General features: G+C 42.0%; 1 protein-coding gene across 1 annotated transcript; it reads right to left on the bottom strand.

Moving 5' to 3' along the window:
• Positions 1-307: 307 nt before the first annotated feature.
• On the bottom strand, positions 308-15,293 carry FAS (Fas cell surface death receptor). Its single transcript, XM_072869591.1, has 9 exons — positions 15,138-15,293; positions 7,025-7,190; positions 6,295-6,429; positions 4,137-4,245; positions 3,571-3,635; positions 3,125-3,202; positions 2,918-2,991; positions 2,406-2,436; positions 308-1,588 (listed from the first exon to the last, which is right to left on the bottom strand). Exons 1-9 carry the CDS (start codon positions 15,165-15,167, stop codon positions 1,173-1,175), a joined length of 1,104 nt encoding a protein of 367 aa, XP_072725692.1. The 5' UTR covers positions 15,168-15,293; the 3' UTR covers positions 308-1,172.
• Positions 15,294-19,385: the final 4,092 nt, after the last annotated feature.

Here is a 19,385-nt window from a genome sequence, read left to right as displayed (position 1 = left end):
TACTGTGTGACCTGGAAAAATCAAACCTTTCCACTGAGGTCTCCTCTTCTGTTGAAAGATTTTGTGAGACTTTGCATAAATGGGTGTGTAAGCGGGAAAGGCCTCGCTGCAAAGCAGCCAGCACTACTGGTTCTTTGAATTTAGGAGCTGAGCCCTCTGCGCTCTGTGATGGAATAAAGGTAAGGTGTTTTTTTTCAGGAAAGTGATCTCCCTTTTTGTGATTTACTAACCCGAGTAAAAGAAAACCTAAAAATGGCATCTATAGGTTGCATGATAAGAAGGAAAGACAGAAGTCATGCACTATGTGGATTTTTTTTTTAATGACAATGTTTTCATTGTATCAGTTCCTGCATTAGAAAAGCTAGTGTTGCAAACTTGCTCATGAAGACTTCATAGCTTCTGCAGTTTGCCTTGCAAAAATCATGATTCTGCTGTGCTGCTTTGGCTCCTGTTTCTTTGAAGGGTTTTAACATAAGATAAGGCTTGCAATTATTGCAGAGAACAAGGGAAATAATAATTATTACTTTGCACTGGGAGCTTTTGCATAGAAAACTTGCAGGTATATACACACATATAAATACACACACACGTATACAAAACTCTGTATACACATAGAGAGGTGCTTTTATACAAGGGAGAAATCCCATTTACAACAGAGTAGAATTTAATTACACAGCAATACCTATATTCAAAATTAATCAGGCATGTATTATTTTTTGTTGTTGTTGTTCAAGTATTCTTCCTGGTACACTTCATAGACTCTTAATACCAGAGTTTTCACTTTGAAAAATGCAATGTCCCACAATTTTAATGTAAGCAAAACATTACATTGATTAAGTAATGCAGGACCATACATTTAGACTAAACCTTTTCTTCATATAATGACTACTTCTTCTTTCGTCTTGTAGTGAATCCTATAGCTGGACTCTTATATTGTACCTTTTAGTAAATAAGCCATAAAACTTCTCCTCCCAGTTCTTAACAACCAAAAAAAAACCTAAAACTTTTTTTTAAAGGAAAGATATTGCTACAAAAATCATAATTATTCCTTGTTCATATTATAACTTCCTTGAATCAATCAGAACTACCAATAAAAATGGCGTTTAAAAGCTTTATTTGTATTATTAAAAAAATACTATTTCAGTCAGAAATCATTTTCAAATGACTCTGTGCTATGCCTCTTCCAAACTACCAGAACAGGTTTTACTCAGCTCCGCACTGTCATTGTAAGAGTTTCTACCTTCCTGAGTGCAGGTTTTGCTTTGCTCGGTGTCATCATTATAAGACTGTCCCTCTTCCTGACAGCTGGAAAGAGCTGCCTTCAGTTTTTCCTCAATTTTATCAGCTGCAGTGCACATTTTAAACTCTCTTAGGCTGCTTATTAGGGTTCCATAGGCTCCTTTTATCCCATGTCTTTGATACCAGACTTGAAACAGCTTAATCTTCTGTTCAGATGTATCACTAAAATAATCCCGAACAGTTTGATCTATGACAGGTTCTGGTACTTTGTGATTACGAACAAATGTCTTGACTTCTTGGAGTGTCATCTCCTCCACGATACCAGCAACATGGCTACTCAGGTCAACATCTAAAAGCATAAAAGGAAATTAATGCTCCTGGCACTTATATCTTACTGGTTTTTATCACCTGTGCTCAGAGTTGATACTTTTCCTATCCAAAACAGATTCAGTTTCAGGTATTCATGACTCAGTGTGTTTTACATATGATTTTTTACAATATATAGCGGGTCTGCTTTTACATGTTCCTACCAAGTGCTAGGTAATTCAAATATTTAGGGTTGCATCTGTATGGCTTTCTACCACTTGAAATAGAATCTCAGTTCCCTCTGTAACCTATTCTGTCCTTCTCTATCATTAAAGTCTGGTCATCCTTCATGTACCTGTTTTGCTCAAAATAGTGTTGGGAAAGGTCCTGGAACAGAACAGGTCTTTTGTTGTGATACAGCCTTGGAGTTTATGTTCTCTTCCTATTCTGTGTTACCACTGTGGATTTGCCCTTGAACATAAGGTAGGTTTGTGTTTCTGTGATCCTGTTGCTGGGTGTGAGACTACGCCATTATCATAATTATCCACGACCTAGAAACCCAGTTTGCTGCCTCCTAGTGTCTGTACCACATGCAGAACAAATTCACCTGTTGTCAATTAGTAATTGCTTCCTATACAACAGAAATTCCTCCTGAGACAGAACTTTCATGATACCGCTGAATGCCTTAATAAGCACAATATGAACTGGCATTTCGTTCATAAGCGTTCACTGTTGTGCTAGAGTGACAGCTCTAGGCAGTGGCAAAGTCTACACAAAAATACCCTTTTTTTTAGTGTAGGATTTACATGTCTGTATTTTTTTTCCTTCTACTGAATTTTGAGAAATTACTTGTCTCTTACCTTTACCTGTGTGTATGAGAGGTACATTCTCCTGAAAAGAGAAGCAAGAGAGAAATGGGTAGAAACAAGTTTTGTAAAACACCAACCTTGTATAAGAGGATAAATGCATTTCTAACACATGACTTCTGTAATTTTCTTTTAGTGTTCTCCATGAGTCCCCTGTTTTATGAGTGAGGGAATCGGATCGGATAGACCTCTTTTGACTTGGGTAAGCTTGGGGCATGATCTCGCAATTGCTATTGCCTAAAAGTACACATAGGGACAGGTGGAGGCCTGATGATTTATGAAGTTTTGATTTTGGTCATGTAACTGAGGAAGCATGTCAACAAATCCTGAAGAAATAATACAGGGTTTCTCTTACTTCTCCCAAAAGAGTCCTCATGGTGAAATTTACTTCATTAATGTCATAGAAGAGAGGCATGCACATGCTTGGGGAATCCCAGTGTAATTTAAATGGAACAAAGTTCCTTGCATGAAGCTGAGTTTTTTGTGATCTAAGCAACAATACTTACATAAGAAGCCTCTGTTTTGGGGACTGCTTCACCTAGGTTCTCCTTGCTAGTAAGACACTTCTGTTTTCTCTTGTCTGAAACAAAAAAGCATTTTTAAAATCCAGGACAGAGTATATCTCTCCGCTGGACTCCAAGAATATAAAATTGCATCTGAGTAAGCAGCTGAATATCTTATTCAGAGTATGACAGGAATAAGGAATCACTTACACAAGAATATTGTTCCAGATGCTGCTAGTAGTGATGACACAATTAACAAAACAGTGGCCCACCATGGCAGTCCTGGTTCTGTTGGCACGTTGGAAACATTACATGAAAGTGAAGTCAAGAAATGCAATACAGCAACATTCTCTAAATTTTAAACAAGATTGTGTCAGATTATAAAAGCCTTTCTGTTGTCTCCTAATGGCAGAAGCTATCTCTTTGTTAAAGTCTTACCTATCATGAGTCGCCCCTAAAAAAGAGTAATAGCTCCTACATCTGCACAGTGATCAAGGGAAAAGAGCAATCATACTCCGTAGGTCAGTACAGGGCCCAGTAGATATGATGCCCTTAGCTGTCAGGAATCGCTATGGGCCATTGTGTAGAACCGTACAATTGCAATAGCCTCTCAAAATACAGCAGATGCTCGACCATGCTAGGTTTTAAAATGGTACCTTTCATCCTGCACACAGTGTCTGAAGTTGAAGTACATTGTTTTTCAATTAAGCCACTTTCACATCTGTAGAAAACATGAACAAAAATTGTTATGGGATTTGTTTCTGTCTTTATGAACTCTGTCAACAGAGCAAATCAAAATCTTCTAACACTTTTTATGCGCTAAATATTCATATATGAAGATGTTGCAGTTTGGAGTTTAATAGCTATGAAAATGGTATGGAAAAGTATGGGAGTGGAAAAAGGCGTGGAAATAATTTCCTAGATGTAACGGTACGTCACACAAAGACAACAGGAAAGCTCAGATATTTCATTACATTTTTTGAAAAGTATATACAGACTTGGATGTATACAAGTTTTTCTGCGTGCCTTTGGAAAGCCTGCATGGACGCAAGTTAAGTTGACTGAGCTAAGTCAGCTCAACAAGCTAAGTGCAAATGAAAACTAGTATGTTTTCCCTCAGGTTACACATTACCTTAGCCTCTGTCTTGAAACTGGCTGGAGAAAAGGGTGATAACATATGATATTAACAAGTTCATATTTAACGATGAAGGCATAAACTTACGTGGTACATTGATCACAGTGCCTACATGGTACAGAATTGCAAAAATGGTTCTTTGCACAGGTGCATTCCGTGTTGCGTACTGGGCTACAGCTCTTTGCAACCTCCAAACCTAAAATAAATTTCTTAAAGTTTGTTAGTTTGAAAAAGTAGGCCTTAAAAGCAGGCCTCTGCTCACCAGCTCTTGTCCTCAGACTTATGTGCTTTTAGCTTTACCACTGGTGAGGCTTAATTGTAAGAACAACATAGATTTTATAAGGAGCCCTGCTGCCGGAGTACTGGAAATACGGTGATGGCAAAGAGACCTCTGCTGGCCAAGAGCTCAAAAAACTGATCACAGGATAAAGTACTTGCTAGAAGAGGACTCACTTGGCACTGCCAAATGTTGTCAGCTGCTTTTTCCTATTCAGAAGTGTAAAGCCACAAGGAAACTCAGAAGATCACGTAACCCATCTCCCTGCTTGATGTCAGAGACAAGTTCTTTACTCTCCTTGACAGACAACAAGTTTGTCTCTTCTTGAGGACCTCCAATGGTAAGGAATTCCACTCTCTCTTTTAGCTAACATATTCCCTGCTTAAGTATCAAAACAAGTTAATTAATTTTCTCCTATCCTCAGTGTATATGGTGAAGCTATCTTAATCTATGAAAAAATATTTCTGCATTAAAAATTACTTTAAGTATCTACTTACTATGAAAGCTGTTTTCATAGGCATATAGAAACAGAAGCAAATTTTTAAGTCATCACATTTGGTGCCCTGCTGTAATGGGAAAACATGTTATCTTTCAAAATTTGATGAAGCTCTACTGTGAAACCAGTGCTGAAGCCATTCATGAAAATGTCAAGCATGAATGATCCTAAGAATGGTTTTCATGGAACTTCAGTTGTAATTTTCCTCCTGCCTAATGTTTTCTACTGGCTTCTCTTCAACTACATTATTTTCCATGGGATAATGTGACTAGTCATCCTATTACCCTTTCTCTCACCTTCAGTTTAACTAATTTTTAACTAATTTTAATTGTTAACGAATTGTTAATTAATTACAGTTTCCTTTGTGGCACTGTACAAAATGCTGAATTGTTTTGCTGTACTCAACTTCATTACCCATCCAAAAATGCTTATTGTAGTAGCTAATGAGAGGAAAATTTTCTATGCATACGGAGGTGTTAAAGGAAGGAGAAAGCACTAAAGATTAATATTCCAGCAGGTGATCTGAGTACAACAATATTGAAGTTAAAAGCTGTCTCCCTGCTCGCAAAACTCAGTTTTGGATATGATGAACGCAGAACTATCGTTCCCTAAATCCAGGTGTATTAGAACTACAGAACACCTGGTGGAACTGGTAGGAGAACAGTTTAATGGATTAAAAAAAAAAATATCTATGATGGGTATTTATGCAATAGGTAGGGAATTTCTGGAAGCTGGTGTTCCTCAGCAGGTTCATGCACAAAGGGCTCATAAATGGATACTAAAATGACTAGGTAGGGATAGACCTTCTAACATCCTTTCCCAAAACTGTGGATGCTGGTAGACTTTGCAGGGAACAGATCACAGAAAGTAGCAGGTTTGTTTGTGTTTTCTCTAAATAGCATCTCTTGCCTCCACTGCTGAATGCCGAATACTGGGATAGGTGGACCACCGGCCTGTCCCAGTAGGGCATGCCTCATAGTCTCATAATTTGATCCTATAACCCACACAGCATCTTGAATGTATAACAGACATCACTCTATCAGCTCCAGCAATTTTAAATAATAGTATTAATTACATGAAAGACTATGAAAGAAACCATTGGGAATTCTCCCATCCCTGCTTCTTACAACACCCCTCTTCTTTTAAGTAGAGGGTGAAGAAGACAGAGCGCTTTTCTTCCTTGATTCTAACCAGTTTGTATAGGGTCTGCTTTGCAAGGACTACTTTATCTGGGCAAAGGCAGATATAAGGAGAAATAATGGACCAACATAGCTTATTCTTCTTCCTACTTTGTGCCTGATGAAAGGGAACTGGAGAATAAATTTATGACTTTGTCATAAATTCCTTCATATACTATCACTAAAACATTTTAATCTGCATGCTACCCACTATTCAGGGATTGTGGAGACTTTTCAGTCAAATCCCGTATCAAAAAAGAGTCGTTGCTAGAGCTCCTATTTCTATAGACGTACCGAATATGCTGTCACATGAATCGCACCTCAAACACTTGTCCAAATCGTTGGCGTGATCTATGTACTCCTTTCCTTTTTCACATGGAACACAGTGTTTGGCAGTATTTGTTGGGCAGCTGGTATTTTTAACGAAACCTGTAGAGACAGAAAAAACAAGAATTAAGATTTGCAATACCTTTGGACAGAAGCCATCAGCTCTAAGACCTATGTCAGACTTTCTTTTTAATCCCTAATACTTTTTGATTTACAAATATGGACAGAATCTATATTCTTTATGCTGTTCAGGAATGTAGTACAGATAAGATCTGATTATCCCCCCTCTTCCTCCAATTTAGGACTGAAGGAGAACACACCAAACAAAACTGTACATGCAGAAGTGAATTTGCCCATATATTCATGGCAAAACCCATGAATATATGGTGTTTTGTAGGCAAAACCCTGTCCTTGCACTTTAACCTCTTTCAACGATGCGTATGTAATTCTTAGCTCTCTTGTGACAAGCATGTTATGTGAGAACTACTATCTGTAGTGAAAAGTTATTGGTGCACTGAGCTCAATAAATACTTCTCAAGTGTCTGATGTCCTGTAGTAGAGAAAGATACAGCTAGAATGAAGCATTGCATCCAGTAAACCACAGCATGCCGCTTAGCTATCCCAGCAGAAAGCAATTGTGCATGTTGTGGTTTCCACTCTTAATGACTTTTCAACACAGTCTTATAATGATACTCACCACTTTCACATTTCTTGCAACACTGAACACCTAAATTGTATTCATCCCTGTCACACTTAATTTCCCTCTTAGCAATGATCCTCCTTGTAATTAATTTATTGTATGCTCTGTGTATTACAGCTTCAGTATCATTTTTGCACTGTGTTTCAATAATTAAGACAACGACCTAGGAGAGAAGAACAGCAAGTTATACAAAAAAACTGTCAAGGACTGTAGGTGTGTGTTACTACTAGTGCAGAGTTACATCAGTACCATTACTCTATTGCTAAACATATTGATATTCACGCCTTATTAAAGTTGTTCATTACTTCAGAAGAGTTAATGGACAATGAAGACACACATTAGATTTAATGCTATCAACCCTACCACTACAAGTACTGATTGTTTGAACATTAATGCTTGAGAACAGGCCCATACATCTGAGTAGTAACAGATGATCTCATAGCCTAATTATAGTGCAAAGCAAAGGAACTCCCATTATTTTCTTGAAGAGCTTTCTCTGCCTCAGATCACTGTGCCTAAATCTGCCCTTTCTTAGCCAGTAATAATAATCTTCCACAGAGAACTTCCTTAATTCAAATGATATTTTAATTTCTTGCCACCCTACTGTTGCTTGCGAAGTGAAGTGTTAATGCATGTCTGAAGAATAAAAAAATGGAATGTTTTAATCTCAGCCCAAAATACCTGATTTCTAAAAAGATCTTGTTCTCACTTTGTTTTCTAATTATTTTTCTCCTTAGTAGATGATGCCTATATATTCCTGAAAGAAGTATCACTCTCCTTTCAAATTAATTTGCACCCTGATCCATTTCTTTGAATGCACTGTCAAGTTAAATTGCATAGTGCTTGTTTTTTTCATTTTTTTTCCTGTTACTAGTCAGTAGTGACTTTACTAGCCATCACTGTCCTGCCTCTTCTCATGATAATAAGAAAGCACTGTGGACCAGAGGACAAGCCAATCTTTTATTCTATTTTGGGAGTAAGGTGGGAAAATGAGGATAGATCTGCTATATTTTGCCTTCCTCTTGGCAATGGTATGTGTGGAATTCTGTATATAATTTGCATGCACTAAGTATGAGATGTCTATATAAAGGGGCTATGTAATGCTTGTTGGCTGGAGAACTAGATTCCCTCCTAGAAATATTATTATGCAGAACAGCCTGCCTTTACTTAACCCAGTTTCTGCTGATAGTTTGGAGTGATTTGAACATTTTCACACTTTACTTTACTTGTGTGTTACTGACTATCTGTGTGGAGCTGTAACAGAAAAAATTAAGACAGTCCTTGTCTTGAAGAGTTTGAAGTCTTAACATCTAAGCTGAGCTCTACATTCACTGTTCTTGCTCCTCTTTAACTAAAAAAATGCTGTTTAATATTTTACAAAAGACTTGGAGATATACACCGTGAGGGATACTGAGGAAGGAGGAAAAATTATGCCTGGGAAGAAATGGAGCAATGCTATTGTCCTTGGCAAAATGAAATAACAGGTGTGAAATGAAGGAACAAGTTCTGAAGAAGAGGGACAGCAGGGTACCTTTTTCGGAAAGGAGATTAGTGGGCAATGTGGTGCAATACAAAGAGGCTGCCAAATCCTCATACCAATGGCACACTGTGTGGACTACAAGTCCTGCTGATCACAGATTCACTCACATTTTAAATCAGCATGCAAAACACCTTGACTAGAATAATTTATTTTTAATTTTGTCTTGCATATTTGAAAGCGGTTAATTCTGAATGGTTGGTTATCTTTGAACACTTTTGAACTGTTAAGTTGCAGCTTAACACAAATTTGACTGTATCTGTTAATGCTAACAACAAGGGACATACATATTTAAGGACTTCTCTAATAATGTGAGGACTGGTTATTCTTATTGTTACACCTTTTTTTTTTTTCCCTGCCAGAGGGTGATATTTAATGGCTGATTCATTCAGTCTTCATGATTTTGTGTGAAACTGCTTGGATGCTGACCGTAACTTTAGTTAGATGCAGAAAACTCTTTAATTATCTTAAATATTAACTTACCAAAAAATGGGTTTGGATTTCAAACTGGGCTCTCGAGCGAAGGAAGTGTTATCTGTGGCTAATTAATTGAAGTAACCAGTATGACCACCGTCTGCTGACTTCTACAGGTAGCCCCTTCTTTTGATCCTCTAGTCTATTCAGAGATGGGAAGGTGAAAAGCATTTTGTTTCCTTAGCAGCCATCTGTCTTAAAATTTATATAATGTTAGTTACTAGACTGAAATTAAGAAGGCCTTTCTTTGCACCTGGAGGAGAAGCTTCAGCTGCTAAAAAAGCACTTTAGCAATTGAGAAACCGTGGGTACGGGTGCTCAGCCCGTCACTTCCCCCATTCAGCGCTGACTCTCTTCCTTTGCTGCCAAAGCTTTGAAGGTGCTCTTCTCCGAATCCCAGCATAACCATGTTAAAAGGGTACAGTTAAGGTAAGGCCTTAACAGAAGCTGTCAAATGGATGTGCCAAATTAGCGTGATTTGTTTTCCTTTTGCCTGGGAGAACCGTCTTACTAAAAACTGAGATAGAAAGTCTGATTAAAAAATAATTACTAAAATGTAGTCAGGTTTGGCTTTCCCTGAAGCAGGGTGAAGCCCTGCACCTCCATCACTCCTCTGTTGCTCGTCTGCCACGTGTTGGACTGGGCCGAGGGAGGGGACGGTCACAGGCCAACAGCGGGGGGACACGCGTTGCCCCGGCTCTCAGAGCTGGAGGATCGTGACACCCAGACCGGCCTGCCTGCCGTGAGGCCTCGGCCAGCACACAGGGTCCAGAAGCTGGGTGGCCCTGAGGCACCACGATGGATCTTTGGCCGCCCCAGGAAAGCCGATGGCTCCAGAAGGCTTCCAGCCCCGAAGGCAAGTGCCGTGGCTGGGGCGTGTGGTGGGCCAAGGCAAATGCCTCTCGTGGCGTGAGGAAGTCAGTGGGGAAATGACTCCGTCATCTCCCCACGCTGATGCAGGAACTGTGACTCAGCGGGGCGAGCGAGGAGCGTGGCACCGGCACTGCCGCTGCTCCCCGCTGCGCTCCAACACCGCAGCCGATGCTCTGAGGAACCTGTCCCGGCTCGGCAGCGCTCGCCCCGCTGCCAGGGCCTGGCTCCCTCCTCCTCGCCTGTCCTCACAGCCACGCCTGGCGAAGCGCTGCACCCACAGGGACACCCTGCGTCTTGCTTTCGGCACCCAATCTCCCCTTTTTAGACCGGGGAAGTCCAGCCATTTTTGGTGGGGGGAAGACCCTGGGCAACAGTAAAGAGAAGAGGGAGAGTGAAGATTCCCACAGCCCTAACGCACCCACAAACAGTACCTGGGCACAGCAGAGAAGCTGAACAGCACTGGTGAAGCACAGAGCACACACAAAGAAAGAAAATGTCCAGAGAGTTGTGCAGAAAATGGGATATAATGAAAGAAGGAAACCTCTTTCTAAATGACTAATATCAGTAAAACTTAGCTGATTTTTTTGTGTGTTTACTGAACGCCTGCAATGACAGTGTGTGCACAGACACAGCCTTCCCTCAGGCGAACAGACCTCTCTGCCTCTTGCTTATGCTTTTATACAAACGAGCTATGCTGATACAGTGAGGGGGGACAGAAATATAACACTTTTTGATGGAAGCCCTCCCCTGTCGCTCACGGAGATGAACTTCCTGGTACACTTACAAGAAGTGTGGATCACTTCTCAGAATCTGACATTTAAGCAGCACCAAACACCTACATCGGTTCTGCTCGCAGGGACATCTTACACCGCCTTCCTGTACAAGGAATAATGAGAAAACTGGGGAGATTTTTCAAAGCAACACCCTAATTTTTTCAAACTTTTTTTCTCCTCCTGGATTTGCACCCTTTTAAAAGCAATCCGTTTGCTATATAAAAAATTTGGTGTGTCTTATAGGAAAAAAAAAAAGTCAATAGTCATTTAGCTTCCTGTGCATGCCTTTATTGCTTTCCTTGTTGTCGCTGAGCAGCGAGTGCTAACAGCGGAAAGGAAGCACTTCAGGGGCTTTTACATAGGCAGGGGTGATAGGTGCTTTTTTATGATGTGTGCATTCAAACAGCGGCTGTGCGTTTTCAGCCTAAAATGACTCACAGAGGGTCTCTTCTACCTTTCTCATCTTAACCTTAAAAAATAGTTGTCAGGTGCTTTTTTATGATCTTAACAGCGGCTGTGCACTTTCAGCCTAAAATGACTCACAGAGGCTCTCTTCTAACCTTTCTCATCTTAACCTAAAAAATAGTTGTCATATCTAAACCGAAGACTTAGATTGAACTAAGCAGTCAATGGGAATAAAATAAATCGGGGATCTCTAACCTTAGCAGAAGCCATAAAAATTATCACATGGGCCCAAATTTTTTTGGTTTCTCTCCTTTTGCATTGCCCAGGCTTTTAAGAGAGCCTTCTACCTCCTTCCTCCCTTCACTCCTACAGAGCCCTCCAAAATGCTTTCACCAACAGGCATCTGCTAAGGAGACTTATAAAACCTGTTTTCACACCTGTGTTCCCAGGGCAGAGTAACAGGAACTTTAGTTTCTTTAGCATAATTTTGGGATGCTCAGGCCTCTGATTCTTCCTGTATCAGAGTGTTCTTCATAACGGGTCAACTTCCTTCAACTGAACATTTTCAGCAGACCTACCTTATGGGGATGTAATCTCAGCTTTGGAAGTGTGTGAACATGTTATTTGCATACAGGACTTTTTAAAGCTTTACAGCTTTTAACCCTGAGAAAAAAATTCTCTCTGCTTTCCCCTGTTATCTTTAGAATACATTTAAAATGTATATACATTAAATGAAATGTATATAAATGTATATACATTTAAAATGTATATACATTATAAATTTTTAGCAAACCACTTCTCCCATTTCTAATCCAGAGATGCCTATGGATGAGAAGGCTGATGCCTTCAGAGCTTGGTGGCCTTTTTTTTCCACTCCACATTTGTTACATGGGGCAATGTGCATAAGCTCATCAGGGGCTTTCAAGTGTTAAGAAAAGGGGGAGGAGGGGATTTTTCTTGCATTTTTGCCTAGCGGGAGCTGAGAAAAACTTTAACTCACTTTCTGAGTTTTGATTTGTTTCTGGTACTTTTGACAAATGGTTCCTAGAGTTAGCTCCATTTTAATACAGTTTTCTATGTAATTAATCTCCCTTGTGTTAACCCTGTCAGGATGGCTTTTTCAGAGAGTAAGTAATTTCACACTGCTTCTTAAGAAGATTCTCCACTCCAATTCTTTTACTACAGTAAGTAATTTCTGCTTCCAACATCTCCAGTATCATTTTTCCCCCGTCTCTTCTTTTTATTCCCCCACCAAGGCAGAAGGCGATAGTTGGCACCAAAAAAACCACTAAAAATAGTATTTTGTGTTCTAAAATCTTTTATGAGAAGGAGAAAAATAATCCAGTTCCATTTTCTGAAGCCCAGCAATGGGAGTTGGTATTTCCCCACAGCTAGAAACGTCCTGAGTTTCTTAAATTTCAAGAGAGATGCATGTGTTCAGTGCCTGTGAGAGTAAGAAGCCTCAGTTACTGTCCAGTGTCTTTAAATAGTCACTGTCCAAATTCAATCCATTACTATTTCACATCTCAGCTGACTCGCATGCAAATTAGGGCAATATATTGGGGGATGGTCGTATGGTTGGTAATTTGTTTTTTTTTTTTAATTTTGGTTTTTAGGATACTGTCCTAGTGAACACCTAATAACTACTGTACAATTTGGGAGAGGTGGAGCAATATTAACAGCTCCCACCTCACTTTGATGATGATGTGGCTAAGGATGAGTAGGAGCTGGACAGCGTAAAAATTTAGCAACTCTTCCCCTTTCTCCTTTTGTAACACAGTACAGTTTTCTTGTTGACACTTTCTCTTTGTTCAGTGAGTTGCCTCAAAGATAAAGGCAGTTAACTGTGGAAACATGAGCAGACAAATGTTTCCAGAATCGGGGCCCTTATACTTTTCACTTGAGTGTTGGGTCATCCATGACTTTATGGCTGTTTATACGTATACATTTAAATGCATGCATTAGTTGTCTGGGAAATGAGAAAGAAGGGTCAGTGCAGTAATGTAGGAGTCCTGTTTTCAAAGGTATGTCTTCTAAATTTCCAGAAAACTGCCTGCTCTGTAGTCATGTCAGATAATTACAAAATATTTAGATAACACTTCACTTAAGATGGCCTGTTCCTTTACAGTGTGTCGCTGAGTGGTATGTGGTTTTGTGGCTTGTTTTACAGAGTAAAGTTAGATGTTTTCTAACTATATAGGCCATTGCTATTTTGCATGACTATCCCTGCAACTACTTCTACTTTAGTGCAACATGGAGTTCCTTGTAAAATTGAGGTCTCATTCAACAAAGTACTTTTCATGTTCTGGTTTAATCAAATTAATATGTCAAACGCTGCCCAGGTTTACTGATTTATAAGTAGTGGAACAACGTGCTAATAAAAAAACCCCCATAATTTTTTAAAAATACAAAGTATGTGGGAGTGCTACAGTCTTTCTAAGGGGTACTGAAATTTGGAAACAAGTGGAAAATAAGAATAGAAATGACGTTTATTCTCTGGGAGAAGTGTGATAAGAGAAAGTATTTTTTTAGTCTTAATTTATATTCTGAATAGTTCCAAGATACCGAGCTAGACTGACATTTCTGCCAGCTGTTTGCTGCTCCTGTACAGGAATAGATAATACACACTTCAGTCAGCAGATGAAAATCCTTCTTTGTATTTAACTATGCTCTGGTGCTTTGTGCAGGGGCATGGATATAACCCTCTGAATCACTTTAAATAGTTTACTACATGTTATATAGTAAATCTGATCAGAATTTGAGTAGTTTTTACCTTAATACCTGATTTTAACCTGCCAAACCCCAAAGCAAACTGCGTTAGTTAGCAATGTAACCACACTGTGAAGAGATTTGGAATGTGAACTCCAGTGAGTTCTCTCTGAAATAGGTGAGAATTGGGGTTGGGGAAGCAATGTATACCGCGTCCGCACTTCCAGGCAGGCCAGGGCTCTGCTACGCAGCAGGGCTTGCTGCCACTTGCCTCATCCCCACCATCCTACCTCCGGGCTCTCGGAGCAGGGCTGCCTCGGGGCAGCTCTGCCAGAGCGCAGGCAGGGCCAGTGCATCTGCACCTGCACATGCCTGGGGCTCCTGCCCCGGAGCTTGCTGCCACTACAGCTCCTTGGCCCAACGCACCTGTGCCAGTGGAGATCCCTGTGCTGCAGACACTGAAACACGGCCTTACCTTCCTCGTTGACAGCAGCCCTTCAAAATGGGTGTTTGCGAAGGTGACGGTTAGACATGTGACCTAAGCTCTGAAGCTGCAGGGACTCACACTGTGCATAGGGGATGATTAAGGCAAGAAAGGAGGGCCCTGCCCCGCTGCTTCCAGTAAACGCTCCACTTCATGCCACCGGATTCGGACTATTTCTCTAGCTTTTCCTGGGTCGCTGTCGGTAGTGGTTCAAAACTCCTCCGCCACAGGTACTCGCTTTTATGTTGCTTTACCAGAACACTTTGCTACACTTTGCAGTGCAAAGTACAGTGCAGGGCAAGTCAGCTTTCACTAACATGGTTTTTGCCCGGGCAGACACCCAGCCACCGATCCAATCGTGCTGCATGTGCCTGGATGCTGAACCTGCCTCGCCAGCGCCTCCAGCCGGGCCCGGGCGGCTGCGAGCTGAGGCCAACGCCAGCTGTGCCTGGGTCCCCCACAGCGACGGCACACGACCCGGTGTCCCTGACAGCTGCCTGCATCCATCCCCCTTTTCTTTCCCTCCGCTTTTCCATAACGCCCGCTTCCCTTCGCCTGGCACCCTAAGCAGTGACTGTAAAATCACGAAGTGCCTGAACTTGAAGGCGGGTTTTTTAAAGGGGAAAAAAACCCCGCCTAAATGAATTACCTGAAATCTCGGAAAAAGTTTGCTGCGGCCGGCGGCGACCAGAAACCAGGCAGCGCTTCTGGCACGGTCTGCCGCAGCACCCCGCGGCCCGGCCCGGCTGCGGATGGCCCCGGCCGGGGCTGGCCCCGCCGCCGCCGGGGCTCCGCCGCCCGCCCCGCCCTGCTCCCGGGCGCCCGTCCCGCTCACCCGCTCGGGCAGACACTTACGAGAAGCAGAGGAAGGAGTCCCCGGGCCATGCCGCCGCTGCCCAGCGCTGTCCCGCACACTCCGGCAAAGCGAAAGCGGCACGGCCGCCGGCAGCCTGCTCCTGCCTGCGCCCTGCCCACGCGCGGCTCCTCCCATGTTGGTAAACACGGCGCTGGGGGGGCGCGGAGGGGCCGGAGGCCGGTAGCGGGCAGGGCTGCCCCTGCCCTGCCCTGCCCTGCCCCGCCCTGCCCCCAGTGCCCGCGGCGTCGGGAGCCAGCCCCGGGCAGGGGCTGCCGCCCCCGAGCGTCCCCGCGGGCATGGGGCGGGCGGCTCTGCCCGCCCGCAGCCCCTGCGCTCTGCGCTGAGCCCCGCTCTGTGAAAGGGAGGCAAGGGCACGCCGGCTCCTTTCGGGTGTCGTGGGCACCACGCTCTCCACGGGGATCACAGAATCACAGAGTCTTATAGGTTGGAAAAGACCTTTAAGATCATCGAGTCCAACCATAAACCTAACACTACCAAGACCACCTCTACACCATGTCCCTAAGCACCACATCCAAACGTCTTTTAAATACTTCCAGGGATGGTGACTCAACCACTTCCCTGGGCAGCCTGTTCCAATGCTTGATCTTAAGCGTTTGGGCTGTATGGGGTCGGGTGCACCTGCTTGGCAGCTTGTGGGTGCCAGGCATGGCCCCGAGGTCACGAAGCAAAAGGCCAACAGACTTTGGGCTGGGCATGAGGCATTTGCTTCATGTGCTTCAACTGCTGGGTAGAGCAATTGCCTCCCTACCAAGGGCAGAAACTCCAACTGTGCAATATTGGTAAGGACAAGCTTGGGGCAGGGAGTCCTGAATCCGTAGGAGTGGAGCAGTCATTCAGAATAGGCTAAATTCACTGCAGCAGAAGATACTGCCTTTTGCTGTCCTGTTGAAAGGATTGCTCAAGCCTGTGACTTCTATTTCATAGCTATTTTCAGTCACTCCTTGTGTTTTTCCTGCAAACTTTCAGTGGTTTGAAATGCTGGTAGTCTGGCCTCCTTCATAGTGTTAGAGATGGTGTCAGTTACCGATATGTGTTTTGATCTTTCAGGTTTTGACATGATGTTGTTGCCTTGGGAAGACTGTGGTTGCAATTGAGCTGGCATTTTCACTTTAAACACCACTTTTCAGTGGCTTATGACTCAGATTTTCAGAAACCCTTCAGATTTTCTGCTGGTATGGCTCTTAGCTGCCATACAGATACGCTGGGTTCATAGCATCATCAAAAAATAGCTGCTGTTTTAAATATTTCAGGCTTTTTAACGACTTCCGGATAAAATGAAATGTACTGCTGAGACATTTTTAGAGATGTTCCCTTTGGAGTATCCTTTAACAATCAACTTTTTGCCTTCCTAGTGGCAGTACAGAGTATGACAAACGAGAGGCACCTCTCTCGGGTGCAGTGCCTGTGTTACACGTCTGTAGTTCCTACTGGACAAACCCAAATCAGTGTGTGCCGAGGCTGTTAATTTTAACGGAAATTTGCCTGCAGATAGGGGTGGACTAGGGACCGTGAGCAACGTTGTCCAGATCTGGACAGCTGTTGCAGCGGAAAGCTCAGTAGAGTTGTTTCCAGATTCATCACTTGAGGGATTGTGGTTTGTCCTAAAAACAAAACCTGATGTGACTGGGCCTTCAGCAGGCATTGCTTCGCATTCGGTAACACCTCGGTGTGCTCCTTCCCCTAATTATCTCATATCTTCTGCTAATGTAGCTCACGTCTGTTAGGCGCATGTGGTTTACACTCTTCCCTGCCCCCCTGGAGGTGTGCTGACTGCCTGCATGTATCTGTTTTGCAGTGGAGTGTTTTTGTCTTGGTAGGGATCTTCGAGAGACATTTGAGAAGCCACCAGATTCTTGTCAAAACAATAGTGTCTGCATGTGACTTGGAGTCATACCTCATGTAGTTAATAACTGTAGCTCTTTGGGGGTTTTTTTATATACAATGGATACAAACCAAGAGACAGCAATGTATTTGACTGTCCTGAGGTGGTATCGGTGAGCACTGTAACGCCAGTGTTTTCATCTTTGCACGGTTCCTTGGGTTGCAGCAGCTTTTTTGGGCTGGTAAAAGTGGCAGCTGTGACTATTTTCTTTACTCACCCTTCATCTAAAGCTTCTTTCAGGTGTCAGGAGTTGAGGAGTGCTAAGCAGGAGTACAAGATGCTGCACTATTTTTCTTACCAGCAGGTGGCCTTGCACCTTTCCTAACATGCAAAGACGGATCAGGCTGTGGCGGGATCGAGCTCCAGGAACGGTTAACAGGAGGGAACAGGAGACTGACTTTTTAGTTCCTTTGCAATTCTACCTTTACAAATGTAAGGTTTTGGAATTCAAGTGAAGTTTTTGTTTTATTTACTGTGCTTTTTTTATTTTTGTGTTTTTTTGGTTTTTTTTTTTTTTTTTTTTTTTTAAGCCCTGTTATTGCCGTTCTATATCCATGTATGTGCACTGGTCATAGGAAATTCTGTTCAAGATAGCTGCAAAAACACCCACGAAATAATTTTGGACACACGACCACAGTGTTCTGGCTTTGAGAGTCGCTGAGTTGGAATCTGTATTCATGCCTTAACTGGCATCAAACCTTTTCTTCTCTCTGCAGAATACTACTTGCACCTAGAGAAATGGACTCCATCAGGGTATTATTGACCTTATGAATTACTGAGTTTTTGAGAAGGCTAACTTCATTAGTCTCTCCAGGTAAAGAAAAATTTGTCAAGGTGATGTAAAACATGATTGAGGGCCCAGAGGCCTGTGCATTATATTGGTCTCATCTCAAAATGTTGAATCCATATTTATATTCCAGGGGGGGAATAACTGGGGGGGGGGAGGAGGGAGCATAAGATCTGGCTTGCTTTCTACTACTTCTTTCTTTGTTGAATTGTTACAGATTTTTAAAATTTAAGTATACTGTTGTGTTGGGGTTTTTTTTAAATACTTGGTTTAGATTTGTTTTGACATATTGGTAATTATTTAGCAGTTCTTTTGTACTAAGATTGGGCAATTAGATTAATGTAATGTTATTTAACCAAAGTAGTTTCATCAAACTTAAATTCTCCTTTGACCTACGATACATATTAGAAGATTATTGTTGCACAGAAGACTTACACTGGGATACCTCAATACAATAAATGTAGGAGCTGTTGAATTTGCGAATAGTTATGAACTCCTCACTACAATTGTCTTCCTGTTAGCTTGCATTTTCTTGTCTTGTATATGTTGACTTATTCTCCTGTCTTTTAGTAGATAGTAAGTAAGTTTGCCTTAAAACGTGGATTAGGGGACACAACTGTTGTATTTGGACAACTTGATTTGTCTGAAAAGGGAGGAAAATACGAGAGAACACAGAATATATGTTTTGGAGGTACTTAAAATGAAACATTTTGTTATGTGATTCAGGTTTTGTAAATAACCCGAAGTTTAAAGGGAAGGGGGATAAAGCTCAAACACTTAATAATCTGGCCCAAAGTAGAGTCATTTTGTTTCACTTTCTGTCTGCATTTTGTTTTATTTTGCTTTTCTGTTTTGCCTCTCCCCTCCCTCATGTATATTCAGAACAACCTAATTTTGACTTTTGGTTCAAGTACTAGACTGAGTAATCCATTACTCACGCAGCTCTATTGCATTTCCCTCACCCTTGGTTCAAACCTCTTCCATTCTGTGACTCTCATCACAAGCATCAGGTAACCCTATTGGGAAATGATTGGAGTGGCATCAGTCCTTAAATCATCAGCTCTTTCTGAGTACAGTTTTATGGTGGAATGCTTTGCCCTTTTGTTTTCCAAATCTTCTGTGAAACATTAAAATGGTGACCTTGCTCCACCCACCAGCTGCACCCTTTGCTCTATGGTCTTGTGAACCAGAAATGATCTGTAACCGCTATTACTATTGGCTATTTTGTTGCAGTGTGATATGGCCAGATTCTAACAAATCGAGGTTACCCTTCTCCCTTTCTAAGATACTACTTATAATTACCTGGGTTAGTGGTATAGCGAAAGGCTCTTGGTCAGATGATGTGGTAGCAAAGCACTGTATTGGCCCAAACACCCCGTTCTGTGGGTGGAGAAGCTGATAAAACAGCGTGGAAGTGGGAAAGCAGTGTGTAATTGAGGAGGTTTATGAACACCCTGTGGGTTTTTTTGTAAGGGTGCTGCATGGTGTTACATCAGATCGGGGAGTTCTGGCATGCAGCGTGTTCATATTAGAAGTAAGTGATCTGATACACAGGCC

The sequence above is a fragment of the Ciconia boyciana genome, chromosome 8, assembly GCF_034638445.1.
Source record: "Ciconia boyciana chromosome 8, ASM3463844v1, whole genome shotgun sequence".
NCBI classification, from domain to species: domain Eukaryota; kingdom Metazoa; phylum Chordata; class Aves; order Ciconiiformes; family Ciconiidae; genus Ciconia; species Ciconia boyciana.
Note: the sequence above shows the minus strand (reverse complement) of the source record. Positions and strands in the feature narration are given on the sequence as shown.